Here is a 26,567-nt window from a genome sequence, read left to right as displayed (position 1 = left end):
AGAAGGCTCCAAAAGCAATGTGTGTGGCAGGGGTCATGGGAGCCTCGAGAAGGGGCTGCAAAGGGAATAGACAAGTCACTCAAATAGCACGTGCCCAGAGATTTTGCAGTTTGACTTGTGAGTCCTATAGGAAGGAGCAAATTTATCTAAACAGCAAGTGGACACATTCTTGACTTTCTCCTACGAAATGTAAAGCAGAAGGGCAAATGATTTTCTGTGGAGACCATAATCTCCCCAAATCCCAAAATAGCTCTTATTTTAGTTGAGAAAGACTTATTATCACTGCCTTTAACACTCTATCACCTATCTAATTTCTTACCTATACTTTCACATGCATTGTGTTTTTTTTTACATGTTTTAATTCTCTATAATATAAAAATACGTGTTCATGTGATTCAAAAATCACTGTTTTGGGATTGGTACAATTCACCAACTATTTAATAACGGGATGGGAAATCATTTAATAATGTAGACAAAAATTAAGCTAAAAGGCCTGTATTCTAAGGAAAATCACCTCCCTTTTTTAAACTTTTAGCAAATAGAAAACATTTTTTATGTATACTATTACCCTAACATCTCATGTATAACCAGACCAGTACATAAGAAAAATGAATTTTCATTTTATAATTTTCCTTCACGATAATGTTTTACTAGATATTCTCAGGAAAATTAGACATTCATGACATGATTTCTGCTCAGTGCTGGCTGGTCTCATGTGCCAGGCACTGTGTACAGTTTTGGTGAAATTGAACTTTCGGTTACTTTTCATGTCAACTAGAATTCTGCCAAAACACACGTATGTAAAAATATGATTAGCAGAAATATCCTGAATGTCTATGACATATTTACTGATGGAAATAAATTTTCTGAGTTTGAAAATTATAGGATTCATGTCTACCTTGTTTTTTGAATAAGAAGTACTATTTTCCCCATCTCCTGGTTAATGCCTATAGAAGATAACTATGATCACAACTCTTACATAAGATTTTTAGTACTTTATATTAAAACAGTTCTCATACTCTTTCCAGTTGGTTAGACAAAGGGCCTTTAATATACTCTTTTCAAAATAAAATGAAGCGCCAGAAAAATAAAAGAAATTGATTTTATATTTTATATTAAATAAATGCAAACAGGATACTTAACATTCTTTAATATAGCAAAATGTTTCAACTTTACCTATGTTAAGTCCTTCCAAAGATCACTGAAATAGAGAAAAATTAATTTTTATATGAAATATGTTCAAATTTTTGAGATTGCTGAAGGACTGAGGAAATTTAGAATGAGTCGCAGCTTTATTTTAATACACATACTACAAGTAGATAATTCAAGTCAAATGATAAACAGATCAGTGATCAAGGAACAAGACTGCCCTCACATGTCATCACTAAACTTACACCAACCATATGTCATTTTAGGGTTAATTCAGAACATAGGTCTTTCAACAGTATTTTTCCCTTTGTAATATTAGTTTATGTTGATGAGGTAAGGACTTCTGTATTAATATTATTTATTAACAAAACAAATTAGTAATGTGGACATTTTAAAGATAATACGTTTGTGTCGGATTAGTTGTGGCATTCATTTTTTTAACCAGCCTTTAATTAAAAATTTTAAACTCTGCACTAGCTGCAAATTAGAGGCATCATTTCTTAATACTAGATCAGATATCTTCTTTTGTTGTCTAAACCAAACATGACAGAGAAGACAGGAGTTATAAACATGCAAGCCTTTAAGCTATCAATGATATTTCATAGCCCAAACACTTCACTCATGTTACCTATTACTTTTCGTGGTACCAAAATGCTAATGATCTTGGTAATCTGCTTTCTTATCCCGCAAAACAGAAACCACATATTGGTAAAGGAATGGTACTCCACAGAGGCAGCAACACTGATAGCAGTGAATTAATGAATGACAGCCAGAAAACAAAGGGAACAAAATATTTATAATAAATAGGTAAAAGACCAAAGAGGTATATAGTCAGGCATCAACAAGGATGGAAGCAAATAGTTCCATCAGACTTGGATAAGGTCTGATGGTTCCACTACATATCATTCTGAAACTAACTGTAGTTCAATATCATGACCACCCAAGAATCAAGAACATTTTATCTTTATTATAGCAGTTTTGTAATACACACAATTCTCATTTTAAATGACGTACCATTGCAATTGTGAATGTTAGAAAGTTTTCCTACCTAAAATTAGAAGCAGCTATAATAAAGGTTCATTCATTCTTACTTAACTCATTTCAGAAATCATTACTAAGGATGTACTGTGTGTAAGGTTCTGGGCTAATCCCTTGAAATACAGAAGTGGTTAAAATGTAAAAATACTGCTGTCCTCACAGTGCTTACATTCCAGAGGGGAGGAAGGGGCAATAATAAACAATGAATATAATAAATAAGTTGTAGGTTAGAGAGGGGTTAGAGCTACAGAAAAGAAGGAAAACTACAGCAACCATGATGTGGAGTGCAGATGGGCACACTGCAGTGTTAGAAGAGAAGTTAAGGTCAGCATCAGTGAGAAGGCAACACTGGAGCAGTTGACTTGCAGGAGGTGAGAGATTCAGCCAAGTGGCTATCAGAGGAAGAGCATTCCAGGCAAAGGAATCAGCTACAGCATATTTCCTAAGCGGGGAGCAAGCCTAGTCTATTTGACACCATGGCAGGGCTCTGAGCAAAAGAGTGACATCTGACAGGTATGTTCAAAGAGTTTTGTAGATACTGACCCACTGAACCCCCAGAACGATTTCATGAAATCGATGCCATTTTTTATACCCTTTTAGCAGATGAGAACCTGAAGCATAGAGAGGTTAGGTAAGTTGCCCAAGGTCACACAATTAGGAAGTGGTGGAACTGGGATCCAAGTGCAGGCAGTCTGATTCTAGAGGTGAGCTCTTTTTTTTTTTTTTTTTTGCAGTACGCAGGCCTGTCACTGTTGTGGCCTCTCCCGTTGCGGAGCACAGGCTCCGGACGCATAGGCTCAGCAGCCATGGCTCACGGGCCCAGCCGCTCCGCGGCATGTGGGATCCTCCCGGACCAGGGCACGAACCCGTGTCCCCTGCATCGGCAGGCGGGTTCTCAACCACTGCGCCACCAGGGAAGGCCTAGAGGTAAGCTCTTAACAAGGAGATATTCAGTCCTTGAACAGGACACACACAGGCACGCATGCTCGCTCACATGTGCACAACCCCCCCCACACACGCTCAAGAGTGGAGAGGAAGCTGAGAAGCCAAAAGAGGAGAGTTTGTTATCCACATTCTATGTCTCTTGGTCCACATTTTATTTTCTCTCTTGTATATTTTACTTGTTAACCTTTAGATCAAAATGTCTGTTTAAATGAAAGATGTTCAAATTGACTGAAAACATTTGGGGTTATTCTCAAAAGAGTAAAACAAATTAGCAATTCTTAATGTATAAAATAAATATTGTGGAAATTATTGTGGAGTTATGTCAATTTACTTTAAATAAACAAAGAGAACAAAACAAAAATACTCTCATGAAACAATGTGCACTAAAATTATTTTAGGTCTACAGAGAAAAATACAAGAACATTTTTCTGGCTAAATATCCAGAATAATATAGCCACCAGTCATTCAAGCTATCCACTTGGGAAGAGCTTTGGAATCAACAGAAAGGCTTCATAAATCATGATTTATGACTCTCATCTCATGTAAATGAAGATAATGTGTCACTGAGATTCTTTTCCATGTTAATTATCTTGGTTCTATTGTATAGACACTTATTCCTTTCCTATGTATACTATCAATACAGGCTTTGAAAAATGCTTAGGTACATTGTTATATTTAAGTTCACATGGATTATAATTCATACACTATTTCACTATGTCAAATCTATACAAATGGAAATAAGTATTAATGTCTGAAATATAACGTTCTCCAAAACATAGAATAAATTCTGTTAAAATGAAGACTTGGAGCTCCTCTTTATCATGGTGCTAACTAAGTACTACACTACCTTTAGTGCAGTAACTACTCTGCATTTATTAAATTAACAATCCAAAAAGTAATCAAATCCAATTTATCAAAAGAAAAAATTATTTAAGAGTCTATCTCAGAATTAAAGGACACTGGTGAAAAGAATGCTTTTCATAAGCTAAAAAAATAAGATAGCTCTCCCCAAGATGGTATAAAATGACCATGCCTATTATACATAGGTCTATATTTTAAAATATAATACAGTTTCATAATATCCATGCATATCCAGCAAGAAGAGAAAAAAATTTCCCCCAACGGGTCATAACCACTGAGAAATGTGGGGCAAGAAACTCCACATGGCAGATACAGCAATAGAGTGAGGGAAAGCAATGACAAATGATATCTCATCTCACTTGCAGAGTCAACATCCTTTGCACAATACCACTTTACTTCCTATATTTTTCCAGCTACCATTCTTGCTTCTTGTCCATTCAAATGGCTTAAACCAAACTCTAGGAAATATTATTTCTGGCAGTTCTCAAAATCTAGATCTCTTTCTACCAACCACCACTTCCCCAAAAAAATTAATAATAAAAAATATATTTTATTTTTTCTCCTCTATTCTTAAGGAAATCTAAAGAACTTATACTGTAGAGAATGTTTTTTTCACTTTGATTCCTGCACAATTTCACATGACATCACAAAATACCAAGACAAGCTTAAAGAACAGAAGCACATCTGCATTACTTAGTAAAAACAAATATCCCTTATCATTCCATGGCCTTTGTAGTACACTCCATATTTTTTGGTGAAACTGTGATTTTTCTTTATTAATAATTCACTAATGAGTAAAATTTGCCAAAGGAAATGAGTTTACATGGCTGTACAGAGACAGAAATATTGCTTAATGTGAAGTGAGGGATGGTTGACAGATGAAAGAGAAGGGGATTTCTGAACTGCTGAATATTGACAATAAGTGGGAAGTGGTTTGTGAATGTATCTTGGAATTTTATGTTAGCTTTCTGAGTCAATACTAATTGCCAAAAACAAACTCAAGGCAAACTGTATTATTAGGTTTTAGGCTTGGCTTCTAAGATGGAAAAAGTTAAATATTTACATATGTGTGATACAGTGTGTATATTTTAGTAGACGATAAAAGAGTATTTTCATATTGGACATTCTCCCTCCTTAAGAAAAATGATCATAGCTATGTATGCCATAGAGCTAATGATCTGATAACCCGAAAATTGATCAGAAACATATGAGTAATTTGCATGAAACCTGTTAACTTAATTACGTTCTGTGATCATTTTTTGATGTGCCAACTTAGCTAGGTTTATTTAGTTCCACTCAACACCAATCTGGGTGTCGCTGTGAAAGCATTTTGTGGATGTGGTTAAAGTCCATAGCAGTTGACTTTAAGTAAGGGAGATAATCCTAGATTATCAGTAGGATAGTAGGCCTGACTCACTCCTTGAAAGGTCTTAAAAGTGGGAGTGTGGCTTCCTTGAGAGACGAAATTCCACCAGTTTATAGCGGTTTCAGCTCCTGCTAAGAGTGTCAGCCTGTCCTCCTGCTGGGCTGCCCTCAGGATTTCAGACTTGCCTAGCCAGACCCCATTATCATGTGAATCAATTCTTTAAAATAAATCTGTTTGCACTCTTTCTTACTGATTCTGCTTCTCTAGCTGAATCATGACTGATATAGTTCCAAACTGGAAAAAAGGCAGGAACGAAAGAGTAAAGGAAGCTGCAGTGGTTTGTCAGTACCCCACACCAGCTGTGTCTACATGCACCCACAGACTCAAGTCAGACAAACAATGTGTGTATAGAAACTCACACACACGTATACACGCACGTGCATGCACAGACAATCTCACATCAAAATGGTATGTTCCCAAACACTCAAACTCCTATGTTTAACAGACCTGAAATTTTTGACAGACGTAACGATTTAATCGATCAAAAGCATCAACCAAAGAAAACTACACAACTGGAGACTAGGATTCGAAAAGCACATTCTAAACAATAACTTGTAGAAGGAAGGAACTCTGATATACTACTGACAAGAAAGACATTTCACACATTTTCATACAAACCACAACCACCTTCAGAAAACAAACACAAATATTTCACCTAAAAAGTGATAAGTGTTGGTCATCCAACCAATAGAAAAGTGGTTTTAAATTCTATAACGTTAATCAAAGAATCCCATCACTTTGATACAACTATATAAAGATGTTTTCCAAACTTGCAAACAAAAACTTTTTAAAAACAAGCTGTATCAAGAGAAATTCATTCTAAACACGTTCCCCGCTTCCCTTCCTTACCTGGACTGCATATCTTGCTGGGTTTTGGCCTGACTGGCTTCTGCCTGAGGGGAGGCGTGGGTGACCCGCTGCTGAAGCTCCACCAAGGACTGGTAATACTGCTGCTGATGATGCTGCTGCTGCTTGTAGCGAGACAAACTGAAAAACAGCCCTAGAATGGCTTTTAAGTTTCCATTTCTTATTTCTGTATCAAGTGGAAAATATAAAAACAGTATCATAGAAGATGATTATTTTTTACAAATGAAATTCTAGAAGCAATTCTCTTAGGCTAAATCTACGGAGACAGAAATACAACTTGATTTTCTCAGTCACAGATTTAAGCAAATCTGATTTTCTGAAACACGCTAGCATTTCCAAATAGCTTGGAAATTTCAGGGAGAGAGGGAAGGGATGAAGCGTAGAGAGAACAAAGCTTACTCAAGTGATGGTCTTTGCTGACCCTGAATGACAGTTTTTCTAGAGTTAGTTTCTTCATGGAAATGGATGGGCTCTCAGTCTTGTGCTAATCATTTGGTTTAACACTCTGCTTCCCTCACAAACACACACAGCTGTTACCAACACGGTGGTGGCTATGAGCTAGAGAAAGCAAGCCACTTAAATGCTGGTTGTCCTACATTATAAATACTGATGCTACGGGTGCACCTCATAATAGCAACTAGATTTATAACTGTTAGCACAATTCTAAATCACCCACCAACCAAGTTATTTTCAAAAATATATGTATATGTCCTCCAAAAAGCAGACTACATCATAGGTATCCATTTTTAATGCTCTAATTCTTTTATTTTTAATTTATGTTACATATTAATAAATATTAAAGATCATCTTACTCATGACTTTAGATAACATAATTGAATAAATGTAAGTGGAATTCCTAGTTCTAACACATGGGGCTCCTGTGTAAGTTTTTCTAATATTGAATAAAAAATTAAATGCACAAAGTAGGCTACAACATGAGCCTACATTTTCCTCCTGCAGTTATAATTTTAAAATTAGAAAACGAGATGCAAGTAAAGCTTGATATAATGCTACACAACCTATAATCATAATTTAAATGAAACTTGCTATTGGCAATAAAATATATCCTCCTTTGAGGTCAAGGTTTTATGTCTCCTTTTTGGAATTTAGAAACATTAATAAACTACTTAGATTTCTTGCTCTCTGATGGTTTATAATGCCACACACACTATGCCGTGGAATTATTCATATAAAATGAGGCTGAATTGTTATAAGCCCCCAATCTTCCTCACAGGGGTCATAACATATAAGTGTTGGCTTGTTCAATATAAAGCTACAGTGAGAAAGTATTAATTTTCTCCTGTAAACCTGAATGATCTTATTGAAAGAGGTTTTTTTAACTTCTTATTTTATTACTATGCATGTTTAATCAATTTAGAAAATCATTTTGGGCATTCATATATTTTTAGGAGATAAATATAAAGCAAGAGGTTTATGTTAATAAAAGATATCATGTTACACTCCTTAACACCATACACAAAAATAAACTCAAAATGGATTAAAGACCTAAATATAAGACTGGACACTATAAAACTCTTAGAGGAAAACACAGGCAGAACACTCTATGACATAAATCACAGCAAGATCCTTTTGGACCCACCTCCTAGATAAATGGAAATAAAAATAAACAAGTGGGACCTAATGAAACTTAAAAGCTTTTGCACAGCCAAGGAAACCATAAACAAGACGAAAAGACAACCCTCAGAATGGGAGAAAATATTTGCAAATGAATCAACGGACAAAGGATTAATCTCCAAAATATACAAGTAGCTCATGCAGCTCAATATCAAAAAAACAAACAACCCAATCCAAAAATGGGCAGAAGATCTAAATAGACATTTCTCCAAAGAAGATATACAGATTGCCAGCAAACACATGAAAGGATGCTCAACATCACTAATCATTAGAGAAATGCAAATCAAAACTACAATGAGGTATCACCTCACACCAGTCAGAACGGCCATCATCAAAAAATCTACAAACAATAAATGCTGGAGATGGTGTGGAGAAAAGGGAACCCTCTTGCACTGTTGGTGGGAATGTAAATTGATACAGCCACTATGGAGAACAGTATGGAGGTTCCTTAAAAAACTAAAAACAGAACTACCATATGAACGAGCAATCCTACTACTGGGCATATACCCTGAGAAAACCATAATTCAAAAAGAGTCATGCACCACAATGTTCACTGAAGCCCTATTTACAATAGCCAGGACATGGAAGCAATCTAAGTGTCCATCGACAGATGAATGGATAAAGAAGATGTGGCACATATATACAATGGAATATTACTCAGCCATAAAAAGAAATGAAATTGATGTATTTGTAGTGAAAAGGATGGACCTAGAGTCTGTCATACAGAGTGAAGTAAGTCAGAAAGAAAAACAAATACCGTGTGCTAATATATATATATGTAATCTAAAAAAAAAAAAAAAAAGGTTCTGAGGAACTCAGGGGCAGGACAGGAATAAAGACACAGACGTAGAGAACGGACTTGAGGACACGGGTTTGGGAGAGAAGGGTAAGCTGGGATGAAGTGAGAGAGTGGAATTGACATATATACACTACTAAATGTAAAATAGCTAGTGGGAAGCAGCTGCATAGCACAGGGAGATCAGCTTGGTGTTTTGTGACTACATAGAGGGGTGGGATAGAGAGGGTGGGAGGGAGAGGCAAGAGGGAGGGGATATGGGGATATATGTATACGTATAGCTGATTCACTTTGTTATACAGTAGAAAGTAACACAGCACTGTAAAGCAGTTATACTCCAACAAAGATGTTTAAAAAAAAAAGAATATGAAAAAACAAAACAAAGCCAAACAAAAAGATGTCATGTTATACGGAAGAGACATAAAACGAATAAATGGTAACATTTCTCACCAACTTTAACCACTTAGAAAGTAAAGTATTATCCTGGAGGATTTTATCAAATTTTATTCTACGTAACACAACCATGAGTTAGATTTGAACATAAGTTTTTTGCCATTAAATATGTAATTTAAGATTAAACATCATGATGACATATACAGATAAAGGATTAAAGAAATTTAAAATTTAAATAGTGAAGAAAAATTGACAAATGTAAATAATTCTAGTACATGTCCATAATATTTCAGAAGTCACACAATTCCTCTTTTTCCAATGGCAGCAAACTTTGAACAGCTTAGAATTGTCTAATATTTCTACTATCTGTGGGGGAAAAAGGCTTTTCAGAGTAAACTGACTGTAGTAGAAACAAGAAGCAACATAAATTGTCAAAAGTGTTTAATCATAAAATTCTAATTAAAAATGGTTGTTGCTGATACAGATCTCAAAGGACTTGGTATTTCATAACTTTAGCAATTGTTTTTTGTTAATAGTACTAAATTGAAAATTTTGCAAAGGCTTCCTAAAAATATATGTGGAAGAAAAAGAAATGCAGAAAAAAAAATAACAGATCTAGTTTTCTTTTTCCACTTTTCTATATTTCAATGTCAGTGATGATCTTTTAAACATTTAATAATTTTAAGGCCTTTACAAAGAACAGTTATTAATACTGTTAGTGCTAATTAAGTAAGAACCCCTGATGACTTATTTAAAATTAACAAATATTTAGACCTGGACTACCAACTTGATCAAATTATAGAATTGTTATTGATAAAATATTTGAACATTAATTACACTATTTTAACTGTATTTATGTCCATCTACTGTATTTATTATCCAGCATTATCTATCTATCCATCCATCTACTTAAGACTCTACAAACACTACCAACTGGTAATAACATAAAGATATTTTGTTAATATGTCCCCCTCCCATATACTCGGTAATGTAAAGAACAATTTTGGCAAAATCTGGAACATACCTACATAAGGCGTACATTAATAACCATGGAATTTATGTTTCTATTATTTTGGAAACTTTACTGATTTCCTTTCTTGTATTAGGGGCTATGTACTCCCACTTTACATTTCTAGCATTATAAAAAGTCTTTTACAAACATGGTTGCCATTTGTGACAACTGTGCTTTTTCTTACCTTCAGCAGATAGACCTTGAACATTTACTCCTCTGGCTGCTAGAAAACTAAGGCAGACATCAACATTTTCAATCTGCAACATGAAAAGCAGTGAAAAAGTAACTTAGAAGGTTATTTTTAAATAAATAAATGAGCTAGAATGAAGCCAGAGAGAAAGATAAAGAAAGAATGAATATTTTACATTCATTTCATACTAGAGATCTTTAACCAGAGTTTAACTAGAATTATTTTGGCTAATTGCAGAATGAATATAAAGATTGCATTGTCCGATTTAGTACTTACAAACAATTCATAAAGGCCTGACCAAGAATGGCATTCTTACAGATTAGCAACCCACCTACTTAACATAAAACCAGACTGATTTTGTGCTTCACAAACAAGTCTCAACTAAAGTCTCCAAATAGGAGGAGACTCCTGTTTCTGTGAGTTAGAATACTAGGATGTGAGTAACTAAGATTCGAACAGTAATATTTGGTAAGTATGCCAAAAGATGAGGGTTGATATACATGAAAGAAATGAAGCATATTTTCATCCTAAATCATAGAAATTCTTTATTTTAAAAACTATTTGTACTTCTACAGTTGCTAATTCTCTGCTTAAATATAGGTATTGCCTTTGTAATTTAAGAGTGATGCCACTGCTTTTGAACAGTTCGTTGCAACATGATAGCCAGTGATTAACCATTTAGGGTGAGAAGCAAAAAAAAAAAAAAAAGACTAATTTATGTTAATTCATGGGTTGATTTCAGTATTAGTTATGGCATTATGTAGCAAAGTTAAATAGCTAAGACTTTTTAAAAGAATGTAGGAAACTAGAAAGTTCCAGTTCTTTGTGAGTCATCTCCCTGGGTTTTGTGGTATTCCATAAATCTTGAAATTCTAAAGTAAATAAGAGATTTAAAGTTAATACTTGGCAAGGTACTGTTTTCTGTCTTATTAAATTCTCATCAAAAGCTATGCAGGAGGACATACAAAGTTTTGCCAATGTCCTCTTTAGCTGAGCTTCATAGGAAGGTCACAATGTCTGTTAAAGAAAATAAAAAGAAAAAAATATATTCCAGAATCTGTCTTTATAAAATGGACAACTGTTTACGTTCCTTTTTAAATGTAATTTTGTGCAAAATTAAAGTAATAATATCCAATGAGAGGTTCTTTACTTCAAAATGATTGCAGCCAAGGTATACACATTTGCTTTGAGAAAAAAATAACTTCTTGATTCATTTCAAAATAAGTTTTACTGGAAGAATGATAGAGTTGAAGACGCTGAATGTTACATGACCAAGTGGACCTTCTCGTTCTACTTGTCAACGTCTGAATACCCAAAAAACCTGTGGTTCTGGTATCCACTTCAAATTCTTTCCTTCACATTTCACTTTGCTATTAGAAAATAAGATAACATAAAGGAAAGAAAAAGAAAAGTGTAACAAACAGAATATACTACTGTGTCTACCCAGTGTGTTCTTTAAAAAAATTTTTTTCAGGTTGATTAAAAATAAAAGATGCCAAATAATTATTGTGGCCTAATATTAAGACAGAGAATTGAGCTGAGTATTTTTGAATGTTTGCTGCAACAATTATTATTGATATTATTAATTTTACACCAATTATATGAATTTTATAGAAAGTAAGAAGATTTCTGGCCCAAATATATATAATTTACTGCAAAATGTATTTTTATTATACATAAACAGATTAGTTCATTGGAAGACCAAGAAAATATTCATGAACAGTGTCTGTAATTAAGTGTAAAATGGCTTTTTTGGCCATACAGAATAAAAAATAAAACTGCTATCTAGATTGGGTATTAGAGACAAACAACTCTCTCTCAATATGCACCATAAATTAGAAAGGGAAATTAAAAGGGTCCTAGTAGAGGAAAGAAAAAAATACTCAAAATATACCTTACATTCCTTTCATATCTATTTATCAGAAGCATTCAACCTTTTGTAATAGTCCTTTATAGTCATTCACTATGAGCACCAACAATTTGAGGTAGTTAATTCTGTTTCCCATCTTACTATAGCAGGTAAGTAACAGCAACAGAATAAGTACTTGAATACAAAATCTCCAGTATGACTATTAAAGGATAGTTCATTACACTTTATTTATTCACCAATTTTTGTTTTTGGTCATAATTAATTTTCCAACAATGTAACAACATAACAAACATAACTTAAGAAAATAATATCCTCTCCCTACCTAACTCCAAAGTCATCTATAAATTCAATCATGCTTGTTGGTACTACTTACATTTTTTTACCCAGCGATGTTATAATAAAAGAAAATGGCTATGAGAAATGTTGTTAAATGTCATTTATATGTTAATTTCCTTGTCAGAGGCATACTCTAAAATAATTTGAGAATACTTTCTACCTACATAATAATATATTTTGGTTAATGATTATTTTTATTTTAATAAATTTGAGACATTAGTTTCTCAAAATTCCTGCTTTAAAATAATAGATTGTCCCCTCACATTTCCCAGTTAAATATCTATAAATACTGTTTTAGTTCCTAATTTTTCTGTCATGTCAAACCTCAACTGTAGTTTGAACTAAAAACCTCCAAACATTTTTGAAATCCTAAACAGATAAAAGTGATTTTGCCATCAAATTTATCCAATTAACTGAAGTGAGTTTTATTTTTTCTCAGTATTATTTGAATCATATACCAAATAAGCTATCAAAATTCAAACTGTAATTTTAACAGCTAATAATTTGGGTCAATTTTTAATTAGAATGATTTCATGTACTTAATAAACTAATAAACAACCCAATGCACAGTTACCTAAATATAATGGAAACAAAAGTTTCATAGATCAGTACTTACACTTGCTACATGAAATCGCTTGTGATGCTTTCTGCTAATAACATTGTCTTCTCTTTTCATTAATTAATTAATGCTTTTTAATCTGTATTTAAATATTGGTTAAAATCCACTAGATGAATTTCAGGATCCATTGATGGACAGTAATCCACAATTTGAAAAACACTGCCCTGAAGAAGATCAGAGTATTGACACATCTACCGTACCTTTTCTTTTGGGGGGTGGGGGTGGGCATTATATTCAATGACTAATCAGAAAGTGGAAAATTATCCTCACAAGCGAAGTCTCTGCATGGATTTAATTACATCAGTTAACTGGCGCAAAACAAAAACAAAATATTCAAAATACTGGTTATATAATCACATAGTTAATTTTTAGGATGTGTTTAAAAATGGCGCCCTTCTGTTCAAGATCTGAAAAAGAATTTTAACTCTTTTCAATCCCCTTTGTCTAGATACCAAATCATTTTGAAAAGGAAAGCAACTGAGTTGAAATTTGAGTCAATCTTTCATAAGCAATCAGTTATTTGACCAAATTTAAACAACTATTTCAAAATTACTAGGTTATTTAACAAAGTCAATCATTTCTTGATCTCTCTCTCCTCACTCCCTCTATTTGGTTTGCGGGTAAATAGAGATGTTTGTTGAGTTTTCATAGTTTTATTTATTTATTTGTTCATTCAGTTTCTTTTTGGTTTTTTTTTTTTTTTTTTTTTTTATGAAGACATGGGTTTAGCGAAGCTCTAAGCCTCTGAGAGACAAGAACTGAATTTTGTTGACTCGTGCACCTTCAGCAGCCTAGCATGGTGTTTGGTGTCTGATAGATGCACAGTACATACTTGAGGAAGAAGGGAGGAAAGGAGTGTTGGCCAATTGGTCCTTGTATTTTTGGAAAAAATGAATCCAAGAAAAAAAAAAGAGAGACAGAGATAGAGATAGAGGAAGACAGAGAGTCATTTGATCCAGAGGCTACATGTTATATTCTCTTTGGGATCTTTTATAATATACTACTTCCCTGTGTCTGACCCCAGACAGTAAGAATCAGAAATTCTGTGAGTTGGGATTGGATATCAGTTTGTTTTCAAATTTTAGCTCTTAATCTCATCTTTAGTCTACCCTCATCTTTACAGATTAAGCAACTGACCTCCAGAGAAAGTCTCACATAAAGATGAGCAGGGCTCCCCTGGTGGCGCAGTGGTTGAGAGTCCGCCTGCCGATGCAGGGGACACGGGTTCGTGCCCCAGTCCGGGAAGATCCCACATGCCGCGGAGCGGCTGGGCCCGTGAGCCATGGCCGCTGAGCCTGCGCGTCCGGAGCCTGTGCTCCGCAACGGGAGAGGCCACAACAGTGAGAGACCCGCGTACGGAAAAAAAAAAAAAAAAAAAGATGAGCAAAGGAAGCTAACAAAAGAGTATATGCTATATGATGCTCAATCTATGAAATTCAAGATCAAGACTAAACAATGAAAACAGACATTAGAATAGTGATGAACTTTAGAGGGGTACAGTCTGGAAAGTGGCACAAGGGGAATAGACATGCTAGAAGTATCCTTTGTTTTGATCTGAGTGGTGAGTACACAGGTGTAGAGATATTTAAAATCTATCAGCTATATATTTAAGACTGGAGTATTTTATACACTTTTTATGTTTGCTTTACCTCAAATTCTATTAGAGTATTTATACTCTTCTATATATGTTTTACTTAAATTAAAAATAAAAATAAAATGATTCGTCCCTCGCTTTGTTGAGAATAGACTCCAGGCATATAAAGATAGAAGTACGGAAACCTTTCAGGTAGCTCGTGCAAGTAATTCAAGTGAAAGATGATAGTGTTTCAGACAATGGTGGCGGCAGCGAGGTGATGAGAAAGGATCACCTGGATCCGAAAGGATCAGATTCTGGATATACTTTGAAGGAATCTAATGGCAAGATGTGACACATAAGAGAGAGCAGTCAAGGATGACGCCAAGGTTTCTGGCCTCGGTAGCCAGGTGGATGACATCTCCAGCCATAAGATGGGAAAAGCCACAGACAGATACAAGGGGTTAATTTCTGGACTTGTTATCTAGTCTCTTAAGACACCCAAATGGATGTACAGGCCTTTAGACACACAATCTGGAGTTCAACTGAGAGGTTTTGGAACAGAGATCTAAATTTCAGGGTTATCCTCATACAGAAGGTAATTAAAGCCATGGGGCTAGATTAAATCATGAAGGGCGTGTAGCTATAAAAGAGAAGAGGAACAAACAGTGGGCCTGAGGAGACTCACTGGAAAGAAGAGGAGGAACCAACAGAGGAAATGGAGGAAAAGCAACCAGTGACATGTCACGCCAATTAGGAGAGTATGGGACACAGAAAAGCACCTGAAGAAAGTACATTAACTCCAACGGAGACATGAGCTCTAGCTAAAGCAGCTGGTAAGTAAGATGAGAACTAAGAACTGACTCTTAGATTTAGGATTAAATAAATCAACTCATAAAAGCCTCAATCCTACTACTCCCGGCCTCTCATGCTTGCTGGCACTTGGGCTCTCTCTTTCTCTTTCTCTCTCCCTCTCTGTATATGTATACACACATAGAGAGAGTAAGAGTACCTTAGGCACGCTATCAACAATTGTTGAGGGAATGAATTAACTACACAGGGATAAAATGATGTTTTATGCCTAGATTATTCAAATAAAAAAAGACATAAACAATACTTTATAATACTATTAATAATCAAATTTAGCGTTATCTGCCCAGGCAACTTAGACTTCTGCAGCATCCTAAGCTTCTCCTCTCTAATGCTCATCACACTCATCTACACTGGAGGGATCCAGCATCTCCCCTCTCCCATTTACCCTTCTATGGGAACTTGTTGACATTATATTTTAGGATTGATAGAAATAAATAATTTAAAAGAATTTCCGAAATTGAGGAGCCCATAAAGATCATCTTATCTGACCTTTTCAAATTAAATAATGAGATGAGAAACAGATACTATACATCATTACTCAGAGGACCCAATGAAATTGCACGTAACTATGTACATAGTACAATGCACTGCACATAGTAAGAACTCTAATAAACTCAAGAATAAAAAAGTAGCTGTGATTACTGTAACAGTCTTTAATATTAATAGCAGGTGGGCTTCCCTGGTGGCACAGTGGTTGGGAGTCTGCCTGCCAATGCAGGGGACACAGGTTTGAACCCTGGTCCGGGAAGATCCCGCCTGTCACGGAGCAGATGAGCCCGTGTGCCACAGCTGCTGAGCCTGCACTCTAGAGCCCTGCGAGCCACAGCTACTGAAGCCCGCGGGCCACATCTACTGAGGCCTGCGCGCCTAGAGCCCGTGCTCCTCAATGGGATAAGCCACCCCAATGAGAGGCCCGCGCACCGCAGCGAGGAGTGGCCCCCGTTCGCTGCAACTGGAGGGGGCCCGCGCACGGCAATGAAGACCCAACACAGCCAAAAATAATAAGTAAATAAAATAAATTTAAAAAAAAATTAATAGCAGGTGGTAGTGGTATAAAATAGCATCATAGCATCTTTTGCTTTTGGTATTACAGCAATTTTTCTGAGAATTATCCACACTGCACAAAACCTGCTTTCCAAACTTTTAATTCAACAGTTTGCACACTTTGCTACACATTAGAATCGCCTGATGAACTTTAAATGTATACATGCCCAATTTACACCATCATCAGTTAAATAAGAATGTCTGTGGAGAGCAGTTATCAAAAACTGTTCAAAGTCCCCAGGTGATTCCAGTTTGCAGCAATGCCTGGAAAACAAAGCTTCCACCTATGCTCTTCAAAGAAAGTAACTGAATATAATTTCAATTTACCCCATGTGCATGCAAGAATTGCACTGTTCACACTGTAGCACTATATTGTCTTTTGTGTATTTGAACCATTATACTATATAATTCATGTGTTTTATACTTATTCCTTTGGTATTAAAATATATATTTGCCTTCGTAGTAGTAATACAAAGAAATCCGTTCTGTTCTTTGGACACCCCATTTCTCATTTGGCTCAGGTAACACTCATATCTGCAGCTCATGGACAACTCCCAGGACTTTTACTTGCCTATTTTATGTCATGCACTATTTCTTGGGTCCTTCTGTCTGTGGCTTACATTTTATTGGCATGGAACACCTACGTTGCCTCTCTTTTTCCTGCTAAACTTGAGGATGGCTAAATAACTATAAAAATATTGACTGTATACTGAAAATAAAACCAAAAGTTTCTAAATTCTAGATACAATCAATACTTTCAGAAGTTTTAAAATGTTTGGGAGTTAAAAAAAAAAATGTTTGGGCACACTGAGCCTTCAGGCTTTTGGATTGTATGAAAATAATGTTATCACAATGGCCTAAACCAAAACACAGATTTTCTAGAGTAAATAAGTAAATTGATCACTGCGTGTTTTTTTTATTGAAGATACTAAATAAATTCAACAGAAGTTGATTCATATTTTTAGACATGAATAATTTCTATAACCAATATTAGTATCTTAAGCAATACCATTTAATTTTATGTTCAATAAATCAAACCATTCACTGATTCATCATTTTTTAAATTATTTTTTAGTTTTGGTTTTAAACATTTTTTTACCATCTTTATTGGAGTATAATTACTTTACCATGTTGTGTTAGCTTCTGCTGTATAACAAAGTGAATCAGCTCTATGTACACATAGATCCCCATATCCCCTCCCTCTTGCCTCTCCCTCCCACCCTCCCTATCCCATCACTCTAGGTGGTCACGAAGCACAGAGCTGATCTCCCTGTCCTATGCAGCTGCTTCCCACTAGCTTTCTATTTTACATTTGGTAGTGTGTATATGTCACTGCCACTCTCTCACTTCATCCCAGCTTACCCTTCCCCCGCAAACCCAGGGGGGTATTTTTTAGATTCCATATTTATGTGTTGGCACACAGTATTTGTTTTTCTCTTTCTGACTTACTTCACTCTGTATGACAGACTCTAGGTCCATCCACCTCACTACAAATATATCAATTTCATTTCATTTTATGGCTGAGTAATATTCCATTGTATATATATACCATGTCTTCTTTATCCATTCATCTGTCGATGGACACGTAGGCTGCTGCCATGTCCTGGCTATTGTAAATAGGGCTTCAATGAACATTTTGGTACATGACTCTTTTTGAATTATGTTTTTCTCACGGTATATGACCAGTAGTAGGATTGCTGGGTCATATGGTAGTTCTGTTTTTAGCTTTTTTTTTTTTTTTTTTTTTTTTTGTGGTACGCAGGCCTCTCACTGCTGTGGCCTCTCCCGTTGCGGAGTACAGGCTCCGGACGCACAGGCTCAGCGGCCATGGCTCACGGGCCCAGCCGCTCCGCGGCATGTGGGATCTTCCTGGACCGGGGCACGAACCCGTGTCCCCTGCATCGGCAGGCGGACTCTCAACCACTGTGCCACCAGGGAAGCCCCTGCTTTTAGCTTTTTAAGGAACCTCCATACTGTTTTCCATAGTGGCGTTATCAATCCACATTCCCACCAACAGTGGAAGAGGGTTCCCTTTTCTCCAAACCCTCTCTAGCATTTATTGTTTGTAGATTTTTTGATGATGGCCATTCTGACCAGTGTGAGGTGATACCACATTGTAGTTTTGATTTGCATTTCTCTAATGATTAGTGATGTTGAGCACCCTTTCATGTGTTTGCTGGCAATCTGTATATCTTCTTTGGAGAAATGTCTATTTAGATCTTCTGCCCATTTTTGGATTGGGTTGTTTGTTTTTTTGATATTGAGCTGCATGAGCTACTTGTATATTTTGGAGATTAATCCTTTGTCCGTTGCTTCATTTGCAAATATTTTCTCCCATTCTGAGGGCTGTCTTTTTGTCTTGTTTATGGTTACCTTGGCTGTGCAAAAGTTTTTAAATTTCATTAGGTTCCATTTGCTTATTTTTGCTTTTATTTCCATTTCTCTAGGAGATGGGTCAAAAAGGATCTTGCTGTGATTTATGTCAAAGAGTGTTCTTGGGCTTCCCTGGTGGCGCAGTGATTGAGAGTTCGCCTGCCGATGCAGGGGACACGGGTTCGTGCCCTGGTCCGGGAAGATCCCGCATGCTGCGGAGCGGCTAGGCCCATGAGCCATGGCCGCTGAGCCTGTGTGTCCAGAGCCTGTGCTCCGCAACAGGAGAGGCCACAACAGTGAGAGGCCCATGTACTGCCAAAAAAAAAAAAAAAAAAAAAAAGAGTGGTTTTCCTCTAAGAGTTTTATAGTGTCTGGCCTTATATTTAGGTCATTAACCCATTTTGAGTTTCTTACTGTGGATGGTGCTATGAAGTGCTCTAATTTCATTCTTTTACATGTATCTGTCCAGTTTTCTGAGCACCACTTATTGAAGAGGCTGTTTTTTCTCCATTGTATATTCTTGCCTCCTTTGTCAAAGATAAGATGATCATTTGTGCATGGGTTTATATCTGGGCTTTCTCTCCTGTTCCATTGATCTTTATTTCTGTTTTTCTGCCAGTACCATATTGTCTTGATTACTGTAGCTTTGTAGTATAGTCTGAAGTTAGGGAGGCCGATTCCTCCAGCTCCGTTTATCTTTCTGAAGGTTGCTTTGGCTGTTCAGGGTCTTTTCTGTTTCCATACAAATTGTGAAATTTTTTGTTCTAGTTCTGTGAAAAATGCCATTGGTAGTTTGATAGGGATTGCACTGAATATGCAGATTACTTTGGGTAGTATAGTCATTTTCACAATGTTGATTCTTCCAATCCAAGAACATGGTGTATCTCTCCATCTGTCTGTATCGTCTTTAATTTCTTTCATCAGTGTCTTATAGTTTTCTGCATACAGGTCTTTTGTCTCCTTAGGTAGGTTTATTCCTAGGTATTTTATGCTTTTTGTTGCGATGGTAAATGGGAGTGTTTCCTTAATTTCTCTTTCAGATTTTTCATCATTACTGTATAGGAGAGCACGAGATTTCTGTGCATTAATTTTGTATCCTGCTGCTTTACCAAGTTCACTGATTAGCTCTGGTAGTTTTCTGGTAGAGTCTTTAGGATTCTCTATGTATAGTATCATGTCACCTGCAAACAATGACAGCTTTACTTCTTCTTTTCCGATTTGGATTCCTTTTATTACTTTTTCATCTCTGATTGCTATGGCTAAAATTTCCAAAACTGAGTTGAATAACAGTGGTGAGAGTGGGCATCCTTGTCTTGTTCCTGGTTTTAGAAGAAATGGTTTCAGTTTTTCACCACTGAGAATGATGTTGGCTGTGGGTTTGTTGTATATGGCCTTTATTATGTTGACGTAAGTCCCCTCTATGCCTACTTTCTGGAGAGTTTTTATCATAAATGGGTGTTGAATTTTGGCAAAAGCTTTCTCTGCATCTACTGAGATTATCATACGGTTTTTATCCATCAGTTTGTTAATATGATGTATCACATTGATTGATTTGTGTATACTGAAGAATCCTTGCCTTCCTGGGATAAACCCCACTTGATCATCGTGTATGATCCTTTTGATGTGCTGTTGAATTCTGTTTGCTAGTATTTTATTGAGAATTTTTGCATCTATGTTCATCAGTGATATTGGCCTGTAGTTTTCCTTTTAGGTGACATCTTTGGTTTTGGTATCAGGGTGATGGTGGCCTCATACAATGAGTTTGGGAGTGTTCCTCCCTCTGCTATATTTTGGAAGAGTTTGAGAAGGATAGGTGATAGCTCTTCTCTAAAAGTTTGATAGATTTCGCCTGTGAAGCCATGTGGTCCAGGGCTTTTGTTTATTGGAAGATTTTTATTCACAGTTTCAATTTCAGTGCCTGTGATTGGTCTCTTTATATTTTCTATTTCTTCCTGGTTCAGTCTCGGAAGGTTGTGCTTTTCTAAGAATTTGTCCATTTCTTCCAGGTTGTCCATTTTATTGGCATAGAGTTGTTTGTAGTAATCTCTCATGATCCTTTGTATTTCTACAGTGTCAGTTGTTACTTCTCCTTTTTCATTTCTAATTCAATTGATTTGAGTCTTCTCCCTTTCTTTTTTGATGCATCTGGCTAATGTTTTATCAATGTTGTTTACCTTCTCAAAGAACCAGCTTTTAGTTTTATTGATCTTTGCTATTGTTTCCTTCATTTCTTTTTCACTTATTTCTGATCTGATCTTTATGATTTCTTTCCTTCTGCTAACTTTGGATTTTTTTTTGTTCTTCTTTCTCTAATTGCTTTAGGTGTATGGTTAGGTTGTTTATCTGAGATGATTTGTGTTTCTTGAGGTAGGACTGTACTACTATAAACTTCCCTCTTAGAACTGCTTTTGCTGCATCCCATAGGTTTTGGGTCATCTTCTTTCACTGCCATTTGTTTCTAGGTAATTTTTGATTTCCTCTTTGACTTCTTCAGTGATCTCTTGGTTATTTAGTAGCATATTGTTTAGCCTACATGTGTTTGTACTTTTAGTTTTTTTTTTTTTCCTGGAATTGATATCCAGTCTCATAGCATTGGGGTTGGAAAAAGATACTTGATATGATTTCAATTTTCTTAAATTTAACAAGGCTTGATATGGGACCCAAGTTATGATCCTGGAGAATGTTCCATAAGCACTTGAGAAGAAAGGGTATTCTGTTGTTTTTGGATGGAGTGTCCTGTAAATATCAATTAAATCCGTCTTGTTTAATATGTCATTTAAAGCTTGTGTTTCCTTATTTATTTTCATTTTGGATTATGTGTCCATTGGTGAAAGTGGGGTGTTAAAGTCCCTTACTATGACTGTGTTACTGTCGATTTCCCCTTTTATGGCTGTTAGCATTTGCCTTATGTATTGAGGTGCTCCTATGCTGGGTGCATAAATATTTACAATTGTTGTATCTTCTTGGATTGATCCCTTGATCATTATGTAGTGTCCTTCTCTGTCTCTTGAAATAGTTTTTATTTTAAAGTCTATTTTGTCTGATATGAGAATTGCTACTCCAGCTTTCTTTTGATTTCCATTTGCAGGGAATATCTTTTTCCATCCCCTCACTTTCAGTCTGTATGTGTCCCTAGGTCTGAAGTGGGTCTCTTGTAGACAGCATATATACGGGTCTTCTTTTTGTATCCATTCATCCAGTCTATGTCTTTTGGTTGGAGCATTTAATCCATTTACATTTAAGGTAATTATCAATATGTATGTTCCTATTACCATTTTCTTAATTGTTTTGGGTTTGTTTTTGTAGGTCTTTTCCTTCTCTTGTGTTTCATGCCTAGAGAAGTTCCTTTAGCACTTTTTGAAAGCTGGATTTGTGGTGCTGAATTCTCTTAACTTTTGCTTGCCTGTAAAGCTTTTAACTTCTCCATTGAATCTGAATGAGATCCTTGCTGGGTAGAATAATCTTGGTTGTAGGTTTTCCCCTTTCATCACTTTAAATATATTCTGCCACTCCCTTCTTGCTTGCAGAGTTTCTGCTGAAAGTTCAGCTGTGAACCTTACGGAGAGTCCCTTGTGTGTTATTTGTTGCCTTTCCGTTGCTGCTTTTAACATTTTTTCTTTATATTTAATTTTTGATAGTTTGATTAATATGTGTCTTGGTGTGTTTCTCCTTGGATTTATCCTGTATGGAACTCTCTGTGCTTCCTGGACTTGACTATTTCCTTTCCCACGTTACAGAAGTTTTCAACTATAATCTCTTCAAATATTTTCCAGACCCTTTCTTTTTCTCTTCTTCTTCTGGGATCCCTAAAATTCAAATGTTGGTGTGTTTAATGTTGTCCCAGAGGTCTCTGAGACTGTCCTCAATTCTTTTTTCTTCATTCTGCTCTGTGGTAGTTATTTCCACTATTTTATCTTCCAGGTCACTTATCCATTCTCCTGCATCAGTTATCCTGCTATTCATTCCTTCTAGAGAATTTTAAATTTCATTTATTGTGTTGTTCATCATTGTTTGTTTGCTCTTTAGTTCTTCTAGGTCCTTGTTAAACATTTCTTGTATTTTCTTCATTCTATTTCCAAGATTTTGGATCATCTTTACTATCATTACTGTGAATTCTTTTTCAGGTAGACTGCCTATTTTCTCTCATTTGTTTTGTCTGGTGGGTTTTTACCTCGCTCCCCCTCATCTGCTGCATATTTCTCTGTCTTCCCATTTTTCTTAAATTACTGTGTTTGGGGTCTCCTTTTCACAGGCTGCAGGTTCTTAGTTACTGTTTTTTTTGGTGTCTGCCCACTGTGGGTAAGGTTGGTTCAACGGCTTGTGTAGGCTTCCTGGTGGAGGGGACTGGTGCCCGTGTTGTGGTGGGTGGGGCTGGATCTTGTCTTTCTGGTGGGCAGGGCCACGCCTGGTGGAGTGTTTTGGGGTGTCTGTGAACTTGGTATGATTTTAGGCAGCATCTCTGCTAATGGGTGGAGTTGTGTTCCTGTCTTGCTAGTTGTTAACATGGAGGGTCCAGCACTGGAGCTTGCTGGCCGTTGGGTGGAGCTGGGTCTTAGCGTTGAGATGGAGATCTCTGGGGGAGCTCTCATCGACTGATATTATGTGGGGCCATGAGGTGTCTGGTGGTCCAGTGTCCTGGACTCGGCTCTCCCACCTCAGAGGCTCAGGCCTGACATCAGGCTGGAGCACCAAGACCCTGTCAGCCACATGGCTCAGAAGAAAAGGGAGGAAGGAAGAAAGAAAAAAAATAAAAAAATAAACAAAATAAGTTAAAATAAAAAATATTTATATAAATAAATACATTCATAAATAAAATAAGAAGAGAGCAACCAAACCAATAAACAAATCCACCAATGATAACAAGCACTAAAAACTACTAAGGTAAACGTAAGAGTCAAAAACAAGTCAGTCACAGACAGCAAACCCCAAGTCTACAGTTGCTCCCAAAGTCCACCTCCTCAATTTTGGGATGATTTGTTGTCTATTCAGGTATTCCACAGATGCAGGGTACCTCAAGTTGCTTGTGGAGATTTAATCCGCTGCTCCTGAGGCTGCTGTGAGATTTCCCTTTCTCTTCTTTGTTCGCACAGCTCCTGGGGTTCAGCTTTGGTTTTGACCCCATCTCTGCATGTAGTTTGCCCTCAGGCATCTGTTCCCACCCAGACAGGAGGGGGTTAAAGCAGCGGCTGATTAGGGGGCTCTGGCTCACTTAGGCCGGGGGGTAGGGAGGGTTACGGAATGCAGGGCAAGCCTGCGGCTGCAGAGGCCAGCATGACGTTGCAATAGCCTGAGGTGCGCCGTGTGTTCTCCCGGGTAAGCTGTCCCTGGATCATGGCGCCCTGGCAGTGGTGGGCTGCACAGTCTCTCGGGGGTGTTTGGATAGTGACATGTGCTTGCACACAGGCTTCTTGGTGGCGGCAGCAGCAGCCTTATCATCTCATGCCCGTCTCTGGTGTCCGTGCTGATAGCCGTGGCTCGCACCAGTCTCTGGAGCGCATTTAGGCGGTGCTCTGCCTTCTGTGGGCAGACAGGGAAGGAATCCCCTCTCCTCGCGCACCCCGAAACAATGGTCTCTTGCTTCTTAGGCAGGTCCAGACTTTTTCCCGGACTCCCTCCCGGCTAGCTGTGGCGCACTAGCCCCCTTCAGGCTGTGTTCATGCAGCCAACCCCAGTCCTCTCCCTGGGGTCTGACCTCCGAAGCCCAAGCCTCAGCTCCCAGCCCCCGCCCGCCCCGGCGGGTGAGCAGACAAGCCTCTCGGGCTGGTGAGTGCTGGTCAGCACCGATCCTCTGTGCAGAAATCTCTCCACTTTGCCCTCTGCACCCCTGTTGCTGCGCTCTCCTCCGTGGCTCTGAAGCTTCCCTCCCGCCCACCCCCTGTCTTCACCAGTGAAGGGGCTTCCTAGTGTGTGGAAACCTTTCCTCCTTCACAGCTCCCTCCCAGAGGTGCAGGTCCTGTCCCTATTTTTTGTCTGTTTTTTCTTTTGCCCTACCCAGGTACGTGGGGAGTTTCTTACCTTTTAGGGAGGTCTGAGGTCTTCTTCCAGCGTTCAGTAGGTGTTCTGTAGGAGCTGTTCCACATGTAGATGTATTTTTGATGTATTTGTGGGGAAGAAAGTGATCTCTATGTCTTACTCCTCTGCCATCTTGAAGGTCTCCAATTCATCATTTATTAAACTTACTTTATGCCTGGAATTGTACTCGGTGCTACAGATATAAATTTCAAGATATAGCCACTATTCTCGTATATTCTAAAGAGCATTGATTTCTTTCCAGTATTTTCCACTATTCCCACAAAGAATGGGAGTCATTTCTCAGAAATTTGATTGTCTGACTTCATAATTGTACGTTTATCTTGACCCTTATGAACTTGCTCAGTATGAACATGGCTAATTGTTAAATCACAAATTGGATTTCAAATGAGGAAAACAAGAGTTTTCATGATCTTCACTTATGAAAACTCTAGACAGTCATCATTGTATGCATGCTTTCAAATATTTTTTAAACCTGAGGGTCAATACGTGTTCTCAACATATTAAACGCAGAGTGTGTATTGCACACACTCTGCGTATTTGGACTTATTCATTTCAGTGTTGAATGAAGTAGTCCAAAAAAGAGTAGTGTTTTTAATTAGCACAACTCTTTTCTTTTTTCCACTGTCTACAAGAGACTCACTTTATTTATTTATTTTTTATTGGTGTATAGTTGTTTTACAATGTTGCATTAGTTTCTACTGTACAGTGGAGTTCCCTGTGCTATACAGCAGGTTCTCATTAGTTATCTGTTTTATACATATTAGTGTATAGTGTATATATGTCAATCCCAATCTCCCAATTATTGAACTCATGAACTTTAAGTGGCACGTTTGATGCCACCCATCCTTTTAGCATTTTTACTATAAAACTAGGATAATCTGTTTTGGAAGATGTAATTGGAGGCATCTTTCACAATATTAACAAAATTATGCCTTGCCTATTCATAGGTTTCATTCATTTTTACTTACGGATATTTAATGGAAATTACATTCTGAGTGTGATTAGTATCAATTGAGATCAGTTTGTGATTAAATTTTAACCATGGCACCAACACTTAACAACAAGTAATCAATTCATTCAGCCACTATTGACTGTTTATTATGGGCAAACAGCTCTACTAGATGGCTAAAGGATGTAAAAATGACTATAAGGTCTTTGCCTTTATGAGCTTTTTGAGCTGTAAGATAGCTGAAGAGACGAAAAAAGATTCATAAATCACCATAACACAAGGCATAACAGTCCAAAAAAGAATTATAGAGAACACTATAAGGCAGTGAAGAGAATGGATTTATCAGTTTTCACTACGGATCTGGTGAAAGCTTCAAAGAAGAAGTGTCATTTGGATGCACAGGAGAAGTCTGATTCTGAGAAGGTTAGACAAGCTTCAGAACGGGGAGCAGCCATGCCCAGCAGAGCAGCTTAGAGCAACACACAACTGCTCAAGAGGATGCCTGAAAACAGACCATGCCAGCCTTTCCTTTCTGCAATTATGTTTACAGAGCTGAATTTGGCCTGGAACTGAAAAGGCTCTGAT

The 26,567-nt window shown here is 37.0% G+C and overlaps 1 protein-coding gene across 3 annotated transcripts in view; it reads right to left on the bottom strand.

The window, feature by feature from the left end:
* Nucleotides 1-26,567, bottom strand: part of NAV3 (neuron navigator 3) — a gene marked incomplete at its 3' end in the record, with an annotated part of 362,964 nt that overhangs the window by 212,830 nt on the left and 123,567 nt on the right. For all 3 annotated transcript variants that reach the window (XM_082850415.1, XM_082850416.1, XM_082850417.1), the window contains exons 4-5: nucleotides 10,307-10,379; nucleotides 6,269-6,452 (exon numbers count right to left, since the gene is read on the bottom strand). In XM_082850415.1, coding sequence (XP_082706541.1) covers nucleotides 6,269-6,452; nucleotides 10,307-10,379 — 257 coding nt within the window. The remainder of the gene's footprint in view (nucleotides 1-6,268; nucleotides 6,453-10,306; nucleotides 10,380-26,567) is intronic.

The sequence above is a fragment of the Leucopleurus acutus genome, assembly GCF_964270905.1.
Source record: "Leucopleurus acutus genome assembly, chromosome: 11".
NCBI classification, from domain to species: domain Eukaryota; kingdom Metazoa; phylum Chordata; class Mammalia; order Artiodactyla; family Delphinidae; genus Leucopleurus; species Leucopleurus acutus.
Note: the sequence above shows the minus strand (reverse complement) of the source record. Positions and strands in the feature narration are given on the sequence as shown.